Here is a 15586-nt window from a genome sequence, read left to right on the forward strand (position 1 = left end):
TCGTAAAAATATGTACTTATGTGAGTACATGGAAGGAAAAAATAAGACCTATTGAACAAATTTTTGAAAATGAGTCTAAGAATTTTTGATTTTATTTTATTTCTATTTTTTTACCTCTTTCTATTTTATTTTAGTTTATTTTATTTTATAGACTTATTTGTATTATTTGTTAAATATTTATTTTTTTATAATACTTGACTTTAATTGTATTAAAAATTTTTTATTGTTTATTTATTTTTTATTATTACTTTTTTTTTATATACTTTATTTTATAGTACTTACCGTTAATTATGATTCCGTTTTGATTTTCCCAAGCCTCTTGCTTAAGCCACATTCTTAAATATTTCCCATAAATTTTAATTGGTATTATTTGTTCGCATATTTTTTGATTAAAGAAATTTTGAGGAACGTAATTTTTTTTTTCTTTTTAATTTATATTTTAAATTTGAAACTTATATTTTAAATTTGAAATTTATATTTAAAAACTGGAATTTTCATTTAAAATTCGTATTTGCACAGGCACTTTTTGATTAAATTTTCTATTAGTTTATTTTTCTTTGTACTGAGAAAAAAGTTTTGTTAGTTTCCAAGAATAAACTCGATCTTCCTTTCTTAATTAATAATATTTGTGTTGGTATACAATTAAATTTATTCAGCGCATTCGAAATCTATTTTCTACATTTCCTTAAATCTCGATCAAGTGAGAAATATGAATTTTTGACAAACGCGCACTCACACACACACACACAGTTAACACTTATTCAATTGACTATTGATCTCGTAGCCAAAACTTTGCGAGTCGAAATTAATGTACACTTTTTTCGCCGTTTCTCACTATTTCACTTTGTCGCCAACATTTAGAGCACAACTGAATTTCACAAAAGCATTTTTTTTTTTGTTTTTAGCAAAGATGACTTGTTACCACGCAGTGGCGCCACTATTTTGATTGTTAGTTCCTAATAATATTGAAACACTCGACAAGCAATTATTCACACGCGCACAATACAATAGCAATAACTACACACGACACGCGTCATACAAAAATACAAGTATATAGCGAAACTTATTAGTAACAAAAATGTTTAGAATTTTTTGTTTCAAAAACTTTTATCGAACGTTATACTTGGCGTAGCGGTTATAGACTGAACTGATATCCGATGTAAGAACCCAAAGCGAGCGCGATCCAATTGAAATGACTGCGAGCGACAGCGGCTGATGAGAACACAACACGAATATACTCGTGTACTCGTATAAATGTGGGAAGAGTGGACTGATCGGTGGCGTGTCGCTAGCGTGCAAGGTGATTTCTTGTAAAGATGCTTCTTAGATATACGAAAATATGTTAATCCAAATGCGCGTAGTTATGTGTGCAAGTATGTCTCTATCTTTTTAAGCAAGCATGAAGGCAACATGTTTGAAGGCGAGAAGGCGATCTACGTGCATACATATGTACATATCTATCTTTTATTATTGTGTACTTTGAAAAGTCGGCTCACTTCATTGCATAATTCTGTGTGATTTAGCTTTTTCTAAGAGTTGGATAAATAAAAATTTGTGCCACTTGTATTATTACTGTTATAACTAAAAAGTATATTTATTATAATATTCTTATTTAGTAGATTTCGTTTGGTGTAAGCTTCTTTCGTCATTTCCGGTTCCTTTGTCGCAATCGATTACAATAAAAACACCAGAATGCATTAACAAAATCATAAATAGTGGCAGCACCGTTTGATTATGCGTTGCTATGTTCCTGTTGATATACACATCAGCTGTGAAAGTTCAGTGATCACATGCTAACGACTTATATCGATTTTTCAAAGCAAGAAATCAGAGCATCTTTATCAACGTACGTGTTGACATTTTCGATTGTAGTTTTAATTTGGTACTATGTAAATTTTCTAGCTCCTTATAAAAGCATTAATGCTATTAAATCTAAATTAATTGCTAATAAATTTTTTCTATTCGAGTTCAAATGGTTTTTGTGTGGTGAAATTTCTACACGAGTTTAACTATGTATAGAAAATAAACAATTGGCGCGTACACTTCTGTCAGCTGTTTGGATGAGCTCCTTCTTCTATTTGTGGTGTGTGGTTTGAGGATTGATGTTGTTTGACAAATGGAGAGACCTACAGTTTTAAACCGATTCCGAACAGCAAATGGTTTTTTTATGAGGAGATTTTTCATGGCAGAAATACACTCGGAGGTTTGCCATTGCCTGTCGAGGGGCCAGCGCTATTAGAAACAAATTTTCTATCATTTCTGCTGTTTCTTGCACGGAGATTTGAACCCGTGCATAGTATAAAATAAACTAGAGAATGACAATGGCATACGCATACTCTTACTGACATGTAAGCTACTTATTTTTGATAAAGTTCTAAGAATATCGAAGGAAAAATAGAGAATATACCCCCAATTATGACCAGCCCATGGTTTAATGGCAAACGCTCAGACACTAATTTCCGCAATAATAAAGCACTCTCTAATATGCAGGTACGCTCAGAGCATTAGCGCGCGCCCATACGTCTTCTGCAGAAGCTGTGTGAATGAGCAAGAGACGAGTTTGCACTTTCTGTATGTAAATTTAAGGTACCTAAAGTACGGTAGACAAATTTTCAATGAGTAGAAAATCAGGCGTATTGCAAAGTTTTGAACGGTTAACTTTGCTTTTAGAAGAGCTAAAGGGAAGTTCCTCATGATGTGTCAAAATGGGCTGCGAGTCTGTGCAAGCTCCATAGTGAACAAACGCTTCTACCGAACCTAACCCGACCTTTGCTCTAAGACTGCAAACAAAGTGTGTCCATACAATGTGCAATTTATTCGTTTTTCCTTTTTTGTCTGCAGCTTGGTGGTTGCAATGCCAAAGTCCCTTGCTTTACAGTTTATTTATGCCTTGAAGATCCGTCAAAATGCCCGGACAGTAAAATAGTTTTTTTTGTATTTGAGTCGAAGGCGTCACATACGTGCCGTACACCATGCCGAAATGCACCAAAATTGGCAACTTTCTACTTTTGCCGTACGGCGAGTGCCAAGATGATTTCATTAAAGGTGGTAGCACTAGACCAACAACAATATTTTTTTACGTCTGATTATCAAAGCAAACTATTGGAAAAGTAGAAAACAAAAAATGAAATCGTCTTGATTCATTCTGGGCTGACAGCCACAAGGACACGGCGAAAGAAAAAAAATTAGCTGATTTGCCGATACCACCTTTCGCCTAGATTCGCCTTGGCAAGTGCGGGGAAAATGGCAACTGTTTAAGGAAGGTGAATTTTGTATGACACAAATTTTTGTCGATGGTGGTCTCTTTTTTATCAAATTAAATGCAAAAAATAAGTGGAATTTAAATGAATTCGGTAAATTCAAATACTCTATTTTCTTATCGATAAAAGCTTGAAAGACTAGAGAAAAAGCTAGGCGTAACCCAGGTGTCCTGCAATTTTATAATATATTTGACAACCAACAAAATCTGTTTGTACAAATGATATTTGTTTTCATGAAAAGAACATTTGCTGCTTTTTTGTGTATATGCGGTAATACTTTAAGTGCGGCACCACGGTACGTTTTACACGTCACGTCAGTCAAATGCGTTGCTGCAACGGTCACAAAGGACCCATTGTGGCAGCCCCATTATTTGTTTATTTACATGCTCATTGAAATCATTTTGGTATTCAAACCGACAAATTGCAAAAACAAATTGCATTGAAGTGTTGTATTTCCTCTATGCGATGTCATCTGCTCTGAGTACGTCTTCAACGGAAAAATACACCAGCTACTTGTCATTATACGTATCATATATCGATAAACAAAACAAAATCGATTACAGTTACCAATTTTGGTGAAATACCTAAAATATAAACGTAAATAATAAACACTTCGCCAAAGCTACGCATTTAATTTTCGTAGCAATAGCTTACATTTTTACAAAACTTTGCTATTACTGTGTGAGCTTAAAAAAGTCTTTTATTTAAGAACCAAAGCTATTCCATAAAACTACATTAATAATGATTACAAAATATGCAGTACTAAGCCGCACAGCGCGACTACAATTTGTGAACGAGACCACGGAGCTGGAAAACACTTCATTGGAGATGCAAAATTATACAGTGGCCGGTGGTACTCTTGTTAAAATTACCCAGGAATCACAGATATTGGCAAATCAATCATCACCACCACCAACTGTACAGGTTTATGTATATGACACAGTGCTTCGAGAGCCCGACACCAGGCGCACTTATCAGTGTACGGTGGACAATTTGTTGCCAGTATGCGATAATTTGTGGCCTTTCATAGTGAGCATACCAGAACCACAACGCCGTTTGCAACTTTTACTTCACAAAGACCGTTGCGATTGGCTCAGTAGTGCGAATCCGGGTGATGTGATTAGTGTGCCAGGACGTTGCTTAGAGCAAGATGGTAGTAAGCACTATGATTGTATTGTTTGTTACATTGGTCCAGTCCCGGAAATTCATCCAGTTGGGTATTTCTTTGGCTTGGAGTTACTGGTTAGTATGAAGGATTTGGTAATGCTATTTTATTTATATATCAAATATGTAAATGTTATGCATATGTTTTACAGGACAACACTCCATCTCCGCAAAAAGATGAATTACCTTTCACAGGCAAGTATTTCGAGTGTGAAGCCGAAAATGCAATATTTACGACAGCTGATCGTATAATACCTATGGCACCACCACAAGAGGAAGAACCAGTCGCTGCTGAGAATCCAAATGAAGCACCTGCAAGTGACTGGTCGATAATTAATTTCTTCACTAATACAATGGATCAAATACGTGCATCACTGCCAATTTAGCTTGTGTATTTAAATTTCATAATTCCATCAAGTATAAAATATCATTCACGGCATTAAATTCCATATGATTTTCCCCCATATTTTGCTGTGGATATACAAATATTCCTTTTGGCGGGCCCCTGCGCCATTTTACATATAATTATCTCACATATTTTGCGTAATTACTTGGTTATTTAAGTAACAGACTATATACCCAATAAATTTAATTAATACAAGTATTAAATCATTGTTTCACTGAGGAGTCTCAGTAAAATGGTCTATAAAACTTATATATTTGTTCATTTCGCCAGCAACAGAAATTAACTTAATCAGAGCTACACTATTATATAAATTAATTAGCAAAGCAAACTACTCAGAGCAGACAATCCATTTGTGGAAAAAACCCATCTACGTTACCGGGGCGACCAGGATTTATAACCGGCGAAAAACTGTCACTACAACAGCATTCCCCGTGCGTGCATGGGGAATGTTTATGATGCTACAACAACAGCAACCAAGACCTGTCTCGTCTCTACGTCGTAGAGGATCTTGAAATGCTACAACAACAATTAAAACCTTGTAAATACGCAAACGACCTGAGTAGCCGATTTTTAGTTTAAGTTCACCTCAGTATACACAACAACTTAGTAATTTTTTATTGCTTCATTTATATTGATCGGGTATTTTTTCTATTCTATTAAGTATAAAAATAATATATAATGTATAAAATTATTAAATTAGTATATAAAAAATCACGTGACCCAAAGTACAATGAAAAACAAGTTGCTTCAGAGTCTGCATCATTTCTCCTTGAAATGTTGATGGATCTGTAAAAAATAAAAAAAATCTTGTAAAATAAAGTTGTAGTTATAGTCTGTCGAGCCGGATTTTTGAATTTCGAAAAATTTAGCAATTTACGGCATTTAAAAAAAAGGATGCGTTTTACGTCATAAATGTTACACTTTAATTATGTTTTTTATGTTAAATTTTTTTAATAAAAATATGAAAAATCCGACTGACAGACTGTAGAGAAAACACTTTATTATAAAAAAACCGCAAAATATTAAAAACTGTATGAATTATCATGCAGACCGTGCCGGAAAAAGTAATTTCGAGAAAAACGAGTTTAAACTTTCGAGTGCATTTCATAACGGCCAGCTGCCTCAAACCAAGGAGAGCTACCTGTGCGTATCAAACTCTCTTCGGGCAGTCACATTTACTACCATAACTCTGTATCTATGGACTTCCACAGAAATACGCCTAAAACTATAAATCTGTAAAAAAAATCGATATTTTGAAAATTTTGAACGTATGTAACCCCTTAAACACTATGGTGAGAAAAATAGCTGAGCGTAAAAGATCTCAAAACTACTTTTATTGAACCAATTGTGGCATTCGATAAACTAAGCATAGAAGGAAATGATTCCACTACAAAACAATCGTATCAATTCCACAGTGCCTCCTTTATGGATGTATTTGTATTATTTCCAAATATTATGCTGTGATTGAACCGGTAACCAACATAATGCGGTCGAAGACCTATAACACTATTTTTGATCGAGCGCCGATGTATGATAGTTTTCAGGAATATATTTCAAGAAGAGTTTTAAGCCGACACCGAACGGCAAATGGTTCTTTTATGAGTAGGGTTTTCATGGCAGAAATACACTCGGAGGTTTGCCATTGGTTTTATTTAATATAACCACACCGTCTTGTATTTTTCTACTTTTCTTGGCCGTGTTGCAATAGAAGATAAATCTCGCTGCGAAGATAAGTTGCTGCCGATGAGAATGAAATGGAATTATGGCACAGAACTCTTGTTAAAAACGGTAACATATAAATCTGGTTTGTCAGAAAACAGAATTAAAAAAAAAAATACCAGTCTAACGGTTAGACGCGATAGAAGTGAAACCTTCCGTAAAACAAACTGAGAGAGAATGAGACGAAAGCAGCATTAGGAGCGGGATAATTATAGGTTCATTATAATATTGCTATAAAGTTCATATTTTATTTTCTCCATTTTATTGTTATTCATCCTCAATGTTTTCAATTTCAACAAATGATACGAGTGGCTTATGTTTAGTTTTATTTTCTTTTTGTTTTTTTTTCTGTCGATATTCACGAAACTTTTCTGCATTATTTTTCGGCATAATTGCGGTAAATATTTAAAAATGAAAATATTTACGAATATAAAAATACGGACGCAATACAGCACACGCGGTTGCTATTATGAGCGTCGTATCGCGTATATTACACAGACGTACTAACATACACACAAACATTCGTAGGACGCTTGGTTTGAATTTTGTATACATATGTATGTATGCTATACTATAGTCTAGCCTATGTACGTACATACATATTTGTGTTCTGAACTTCCAGCAAAACAATGCTTATTAATATACACATATGCATCTACATACAACCGCACACACAGGCCACTCACTTTATTCCTGTAAATGCGTATGTCGTCCAAAGCTAAAATTCTATGCCTAGCGACTACAAGAACAAAATGCATTAATAGGCGCAGGCGTAGCGGCCATCATCCAACAAAAACTCATCATCAAAAAATTGATTTATAAATTCGAGCTCATAGTTCTAAGAGCAAGTACTTTCATTCATAAAACGAGCCGCCCATATGCTAATTTTCTCGACAATTCGAAAATAGTCAATATTGGAATATTTCGCGTAGAATTATTTGCCAATATTCAATTTTTGTCAAGTCGAGTGCCCGCGGCTCCGTAAATATGTTTGCTCGACAACCGCAGCTGCCTGTTCAAGGTTACTGTACATTAGGCCGGGTCGATTTGTGGGAAGGCAAAAAAATCGCCCATTGCTCTGTTAAAATCATATTCTAGGGATCAGAATAAGAAATTTTGCCGAAGGAACCATACCTCTAAAACGATTTCTGATATCCCCCAATATGGGTCGAACTTTTTAGTTTCTTTTCTATAACTCACATTCATTCATTTACATATGTTCTGACTAAATAAATTTCTTAAGAGAAAAAATAGATAATATTATAAATAAATGAAAATAAAGAAAAAGCATATAGTGGAGTGCCCGGGGGTTTTGACCTCGGATCTCTGAGGGACTGAATGAATTGCCATGTAACCATCAGGATTTTCTTTTGTATGCTCTAAATTGTAACTTCTACCAATATTATATTGTGCAATTAATTTTTTCATTGTTTAAACAAAAAAATATGAAAAATTAATATATTGGAGCATAATATAATATTTAGTTGGAAATAATTTTTTTTAGTTCTACGTTAAATTTTACTTAAATAGATAAAGAAATACATCTTCCCAACGTTATATATTATTGGTTATATTATGGCTGGAAGTGGGATAAAAGAAGTTCTTTCTACCATTTATGCAGAAAATACGATTGATCACATAACGTCAGGACGTGCCTATGCTAGAGCAATACGTGCTCATACCTTATTGCAGCAGGCTTTATCACAATTAATTTTTGAAGATCTTAAGGAAAATAATGCGGATTTTTTAAATGTATTGAATGACGAATAAATATCGGTGATTTTTGAAATGTTCAATTACAATGAAATTACAGAAAATCAAGGATTTCAAATGCTGAGTAGAATTTTTGAAGATAAGTTAGTTGAGCTTGAAAATAAAGATAAAACATCAAAACTATGGATTACGTATTTTCGAATGGTAACAATATTGAAAGACTTCATTGCAGCCGACCTTATGGGGGATTGGAATTTACACCTACATAGTACTGAGCTGATGATTGCACTATTCGACGCATCAGGACATTTTCCCTATGCGAAGGCTGCACAAATTTATCTGCAAGATATGAAGGAATTACAGTGTAAAATGGATCCAGCAGAGTTCGAAAAATATACAACAGGATATTTCACATCTAGGCGATCAGATATTTTTTTTCTGGTATTGCAAGTGATCAGACTTTAATGAAAGGAATAAGCGTCGAAGGGGGTCCTTTTGAACGAGGTGCCACTGAAAGTGTAGTTTATAAATGGATCAGAGGAGTTATTTATAGAAAAGATATTATTGAAAGCATAGAAAATTTTTGTGACATATCTTTCAATAAAAGTCATCAACGCAGTGATTCTACAGATGCTAGAATTGAAAGGGATGGTATCGATGTAAAAAGATTGGTAGACTTCTTCAAAGAACACAGTCCTTTTCCTGATACAGATGCAATTATGTCAATTGCCACTGGAATTACCGGTGATAAAAGTATAAATTGTTACAATGCTTTTGAAGAAGGTTTAAAAGTTATGAATAAAATCGAAGGGAAAAATGTACGCGAATTGAAGTTATTAAGGAAAGATAAAATAAATAATCTATTGGCTAAAAATAATAAAATAAAAATTCATGACAATGTTATTCCCGTTGATCCATTGTTGCTGTTTCAACGTATTTGTGTGTTGAAAAAAACATATTATGAACTAAAAACTTATATGAATTATGAACTGGCACCATATCCACTTGCTCTGTTTGAAGATGGCCAACTGCGAAAAACAAAAAAATCAACTTTCTACGAATTATTGCCAGAAATTCAGATTAATTTGAAAAGCTTAGAAAATGTTCATTATGTTATTGATGGAGGCATGTTGTTATATCGTTGCAAATGGCAATTAAATGAAACATTCAAAATGATATGCGAACATTACGTAAGATATTTGAGGAATAATTATAATAACGCATACGTGGTATTTGATGGATATAAGAAGCACGGTATTAAATCTGCTGAAAGGAATCGTCGCGCACTAAAAAATATAAGTACAGATATTGAATTTGATGAAAATATGCCGTTAAAAATCGCTCAAGATAAATTTCTAACGAATAAAAAACATAAATCTCGCCTAATCGAAATGTTAAGTATAAAATTAGCTGATAACAATATTTTTACATGCCAAGCGGAAAGCGATGCAGATAAAATAAATGTTGATACAGCAATTAGTTTAGAATCTCAAAATATTGTTGTAATTTCTGAAGACATTGACGTCTTGGTTGTGTTAACGTCATTGACGCCTACTGATCGTGAAATATATTTTTTAAAACCATCCCGAGGCAAAGTTAACCAACAAATATTTTCATTGAAAAGTTTAGAAAAATCTCTACCAGCATCTAAAGAACATGTTCTATTTTTACATGCTTTCACGGGCTGTGATACTACTTCTGCGTTTTACAATAAAGGAAAAATTAAGTTTATCAAAAATTTTGAGAAGCGGATTGATCTACATGGCTCAGCAGCAGTATTTAAAAATGTACATGAAGATGCAAATAATATATTTCAAGCTGGTATTACATGTATTTTGGGACTGTATGGTGGTTCGGCAAAAATTACAGATTTGAATACATTCAGGTTCAATTCTTTCATCAAAGCAACTGCCAAAGACACAAGTGTTCTTTTATCTTCGTTACCACCCAAATCTGATGCAGCATTTGAACACTTTAAACGGGTTTACCTACAAATTCAGATGTGGTTAGGGAATGATTTAATCATCGAAAATTGGGGATGGAACTATTCCAATAATACCTATCATCCAATATTTACGAATCAATTACCTGCTCCGGAAAATTTATTAAAAATGTTATTTTGCAATTGCAAAAAAGGATGTGGAGCTGCATGCGGATGCCGAAAAAGTGGATTATACTGCAGTGTAGCATGCCTACAGTGCAACGACGACAGCTGTCTAAATGTAGCGCCTATGATTAACATCAGTGAAATTGAAGATGATATTTGAAAAAATGTAAATTTTTCAATAGACAAATTTTTTTGTTAATTCATTTTTTTCTTTTAAATAGTCATAATTTTTTTGTTTTTAATAATTAATTCGATTTTACTTTTATGCTATAATAACAGAAAACAATTTTTTATTTTTTTTTTGTATGCTAATTGTTTAAATAAACGAATAGTTTACATAATATTTTTTTTTTTTACATTTATTTATCCATAATCTATTTATTTTTTCATTTGCTTCCACTTCTGTTACAAAAACAATAAATTCTACAACGTTATTTGCATTATAGCACATAAGTTATTGCAATCATAAATTTTTGCTATTTAAAAATCAAATGCACAACTTTTAAATAGGTAGAGATTATTATTTATGTTATTCACAACACATTTTCGCAAAGATAATTTAATTTCATCTAGTCCCTGAGACATCCTAGGTTTTAACGTTTTTAACGCTCCAGACACTCCACTATCAGGACGTGCCTATGCTAGAGCAATACGTGCTCATACCTTATTGCAGCAGGCTTTATCACAATTAATTTTTGAAGATCTTAAGGAAAATAATGCGGATTTTTTAAATGTATTGAATGACGAATAAATATCGGTGATTTTTGAAATGTTCAATTACAATGAAATTACAGAAAATCAAGGATTTCAAATGCTGAGTAGAATTTTTGAAGATAAGTTAGTTGAGCTTGAAAATAAAGATAAAACATCAAAACTATGGATTACGTATTTTCGAATGGTAACAATATTGAAAGACTTCATTGCAGCCGACCTTATGGGGGATTGGAATTTACACCTACATAGTACTGAGCTGATGATTGCACTATTCGACGCATCAGGACATTTTCCCTATGCGAAGGCTGCACAAATTTATCTGCAAGATATGAAGGAATTACAGTGTAAAATGGATCCAGCAGAGTTCGAAAAATATACAACAGGATATTTCACATCTAGGCGATCAGATATTTTTTTTCTGGTATTGCAAGTGATCAGACTTTAATGAAAGGAATAAGCGTCGAAGGGGGTCCTTTTGAACGAGGTGCCACTGAAAGTGTAGTTTATAAATGGATCAGAGGAGTTATTTATAGAAAAGATATTATTGAAAGCATAGAAAATTTTTGTGACATATCTTTCAATAAAAGTCATCAACGCAGTGATTCTACAGATGCTAGAATTGAAAGGGATGGTATCGATGTAAAAAGATTGGTAGACTTCTTCAAAGAACACAGTCCTTTTCCTGATACAGATGCAATTATGTCAATTGCCACTGGAATTACCGGTGATAAAAGTATAAATTGTTACAATGCTTTTGAAGAAGGTTTAAAAGTTATGAATAAAATCGAAGGGAAAAATGTACGCGAATTGAAGTTATTAAGGAAAGATAAAATAAATAATCTATTGGCTAAAAATAATAAAATAAAAATTCATGACAATGTTATTCCCGTTGATCCATTGTTGCTGTTTCAACGTATTTGTGTGTTGAAAAAAACATATTATGAACTAAAAACTTATATGAATTATGAACTGGCACCATATCCACTTGCTCTGTTTGAAGATGGCCAACTGCGAAAAACAAAAAAATCAACTTTCTACGAATTATTGCCAGAAATTCAGATTAATTTGAAAAGCTTAGAAAATGTTCATTATGTTATTGATGGAGGCATGTTGTTATATCGTTGCAAATGGCAATTAAATGAAACATTCAAAATGATATGCGAACATTACGTAAGATATTTGAGGAATAATTATAATAACGCATACGTGGTATTTGATGGATATAAGAAGCACGGTATTAAATCTGCTGAAAGGAATCGTCGCGCACTAAAAAATATAAGTACAGATATTGAATTTGATGAAAATATGCCGTTAAAAATCGCTCAAGATAAATTTCTAACGAATAAAAAACATAAATCTCGCCTAATCGAAATGTTAAGTATAAAATTAGCTGATAACAATATTTTTACATGCCAAGCGGAAAGCGATGCAGATAAAATAAATGTTGATACAGCAATTAGTTTAGAATCTCAAAATATTGTTGTAATTTCTGAAGACATTGACGTCTTGGTTGTGTTAACGTCATTGACGCCTACTGATCGTGAAATATATTTTTTAAAACCATCCCGAGGCAAAGTTAACCAACAAATATTTTCATTGAAAAGTTTAGAAAAATCTCTACCAGCATCTAAAGAACATGTTCTATTTTTACATGCTTTCACGGGCTGTGATACTACTTCTGCGTTTTACAATAAAGGAAAAATTAAGTTTATCAAAAATTTTGAGAAGCGGATTGATCTACATGGCTCAGCAGCAGTATTTAAAAATGTACATGAAGATGCAAATAATATATTTCAAGCTGGTATTACATGTATTTTGGGACTGTATGGTGGTTCGGCAAAAATTACAGATTTGAATACATTCAGGTTCAATTCTTTCATCAAAGCAACTGCCAAAGACACAAGTGTTCTTTTATCTTCGTTACCACCCAAATCTGATGCAGCATTTGAACACTTTAAACGGGTTTACCTACAAATTCAGATGTGGTTAGGGAATGATTTAATCATCGAAAATTGGGGATGGAACTATTCCAATAATACCTATCATCCAATATTTACGAATCAATTACCTGCTCCGGAAAATTTATTAAAAATGTTATTTTGCAATTGCAAAAAAGGATGTGGAGCTGCATGCGGATGCCGAAAAAGTGGATTATACTGCAGTGTAGCATGCCTACAGTGCAACGACGACAGCTGTCTAAATGTAGCGCCTATGATTAACATCAGTGAAATTGAAGATGATATTTGAAAAAATGTAAATTTTTCAATAGACAAATTTTTTTGTTAATTCATTTTTTTCTTTTAAATAGTCATAATTTTTTTGTTTTTAATAATTAATTCGATTTTACTTTTATGCTATAATAACAGAAAACAATTTTTTATTTTTTTTTTGTATGCTAATTGTTTAAATAAACGAATAGTTTACATAATATTTTTTTTTTTTACATTTATTTATCCATAATCTATTTATTTTTTCATTTGCTTCCACTTCTGTTACAAAAACAATAAATTCTACAACGTTATTTGCATTATAGCACATAAGTTATTGCAATCATAAATTTTTGCTATTTAAAAATCAAATGCACAACTTTTAAATAGGTAGAGATTATTATTTATGTTATTCACAACACATTTTCGCAAAGATAATTTAATTTCATCTAGTCCCTGAGACATCCTAGGTTTTAACGTTTTTAACGCTCCAGACACTCCACTAATAGCCATTTAGCTGATTTTTTCATGTAAAGGCCAAAAATGGTGATATTTTGAAATTGGGGGACATCAGAATTCGTTTTAGAGGCATGGTTCCTTCGGCAAAGTTTCTTATTTTGATCCCTAGAATACGATTTTCATAGAGCAATGAGCGATTTTTAAATCGACCCGCCCTACTGTACATGCAATGCTGTGCCTATGAATGCGCGCTGGATTTCTTGAGAAATTTTACCGTATGTTTTGCTGTGGCGAGGCACATATGTACATACACACAACATATACATATATCCGCATATATACATACATATATAAATTCACAAATTTAAATTTGCTTATGCCATCCTTCTGTGTGCCTGGTAATGAAGCATTTTCTATACATACATATATATACGTATATCTTTTTTCTTCTTCTTTTTGGTGTCGCTTTTTCGTTTCATCGAGTCTCAAATCACTCCCAACGATTTTAAACAAGTTTTCACTTCAAAAATCAGACAAGCGCTTGAAATTTAGCTTGCAACGCCTTGCAGCACAGCTACGATGAAATAACATAACATAACATAACATAACATAACATAACATAACATAACATAACAAACATAACATTACATTACATAACATAACATAACATAACATAACATAATATAACATAACATAATATAACATAACATAACATAACATGCTGTTCAAGCAAGGTAACGACGCATGAGCAAGATAACGACGCATTTTTTGGTGCGAGCAGCCGGCTACATAGAATTATTAGACGTTATCACGTCAAAAAATAATAATAACATTAAAACAACAGGTATTATTACCAAACTTGGTTTTATTTTAAATTCTTCAAGTAAATCAAATTAATAATAATCAATAAGAAGGCATATGCAAATACAAATACGTGAATTTATATATGTACATATACGCATATACATACATATATACGCTCACTTAAGTAGGAGAGAGCAAGATGTCGAACGTTGCCGTTCGTTTGCTTTGTTTGCTTTGTCGTTCGTTCCGCGCTTTCGCTTGCAGTTCATTCAAGGTAACGGCAATGAGCAAGGTAACGACACATTTTTTCGTGCGTGCAGCCATTAAATCGAATTATAAGACGTTATCACGTCAAAAATTAAAAATGGCGGCGCTACAGCTGCTCAAACGTGGCTTCTTTAATTTGAGCCGTGGAATCTACAGCCTCTTGTAATCAATTGAAATCAACCAGGCAAAAATTTTTCATTAAAATAAGTTATACCGCTTTGCACTTACTTATTTTTAACAAAAAATAATGAAAATTTGAACTGAAAAAAATTACACTGTTTTTTTATAAACAAATTGATCAAAACAATATTTTTAATGATAATTAATATAAATTTTGAGATGCATGCAAAGGCCAGTATGTTAAAGAATATCTCTGCATACATTCTGTAAAAAAAGTACCGGGAATTGTTTAATAAAACACAACATAATTTTTTAATCATCAAAATTTATTTTGTCGCCTTCAAAATAGGCTCCATTCGAAGCAAAACATATATGCCATGATTAGTCCAGTCATCAAAGCCCCTCTTAAACGCCTTTGAAGAGATCTTCGTCAGCTCTTTCAGCAAATTCTCCTTAATGGCTTCTATCGACTCAAAGCGGAGTCCGCGGAGTGGCAATTTAAGATTTGGGAAAATGAAAAAGTCACAGGGGGCTCTTGGAACTCTCTTGGAACTAGTCGAGCAGCCACTCGTCTCATGCCCAATCGATGGTGTAAAATGTTACGAATTGATTCGAGAAACACGCTAAGGTCACAAGCTACCTCCCT

The 15586-nt window shown here is 33.0% G+C and overlaps 2 protein-coding genes across 2 annotated transcripts in view; one reads left to right on the plus strand and one right to left on the minus strand.

Annotated features, from left to right (window-relative positions):
* Positions 1 to 417, minus strand: part of LOC129237956 (uncharacterized) — a 110626-nt gene extending 110209 nt beyond the window's left edge. The window contains exon 1 of the mRNA XM_054872956.1: positions 283 to 417. The gene's annotated coding sequence lies outside the window, so the exon portion shown is untranslated. The remainder of the gene's footprint in view (positions 1 to 282) is intronic.
* Positions 418 to 3810: 3393 nt separating this feature from the next.
* On the plus strand, positions 3811 to 5033 carry LOC129237577 (uncharacterized). Its single transcript, XM_054872404.1, has 2 exons — positions 3811 to 4502; positions 4577 to 5033. The coding sequence occupies exons 1-2, from the start codon at positions 4002 to 4004 to the stop codon at positions 4808 to 4810; spliced, it is 735 nt and encodes a 244-aa protein (XP_054728379.1). The 5' UTR covers positions 3811 to 4001; the 3' UTR covers positions 4811 to 5033.
* Positions 5034 to 15586: the final 10553 nt, after the last annotated feature.

The sequence above is a fragment of the Anastrepha obliqua genome, chromosome 2 (genome assembly GCF_027943255.1).
Source record: "Anastrepha obliqua isolate idAnaObli1 chromosome 2, idAnaObli1_1.0, whole genome shotgun sequence".
In the NCBI taxonomy this organism is placed as follows: Eukaryota; Metazoa; Arthropoda; class Insecta; order Diptera; family Tephritidae; genus Anastrepha; species Anastrepha obliqua.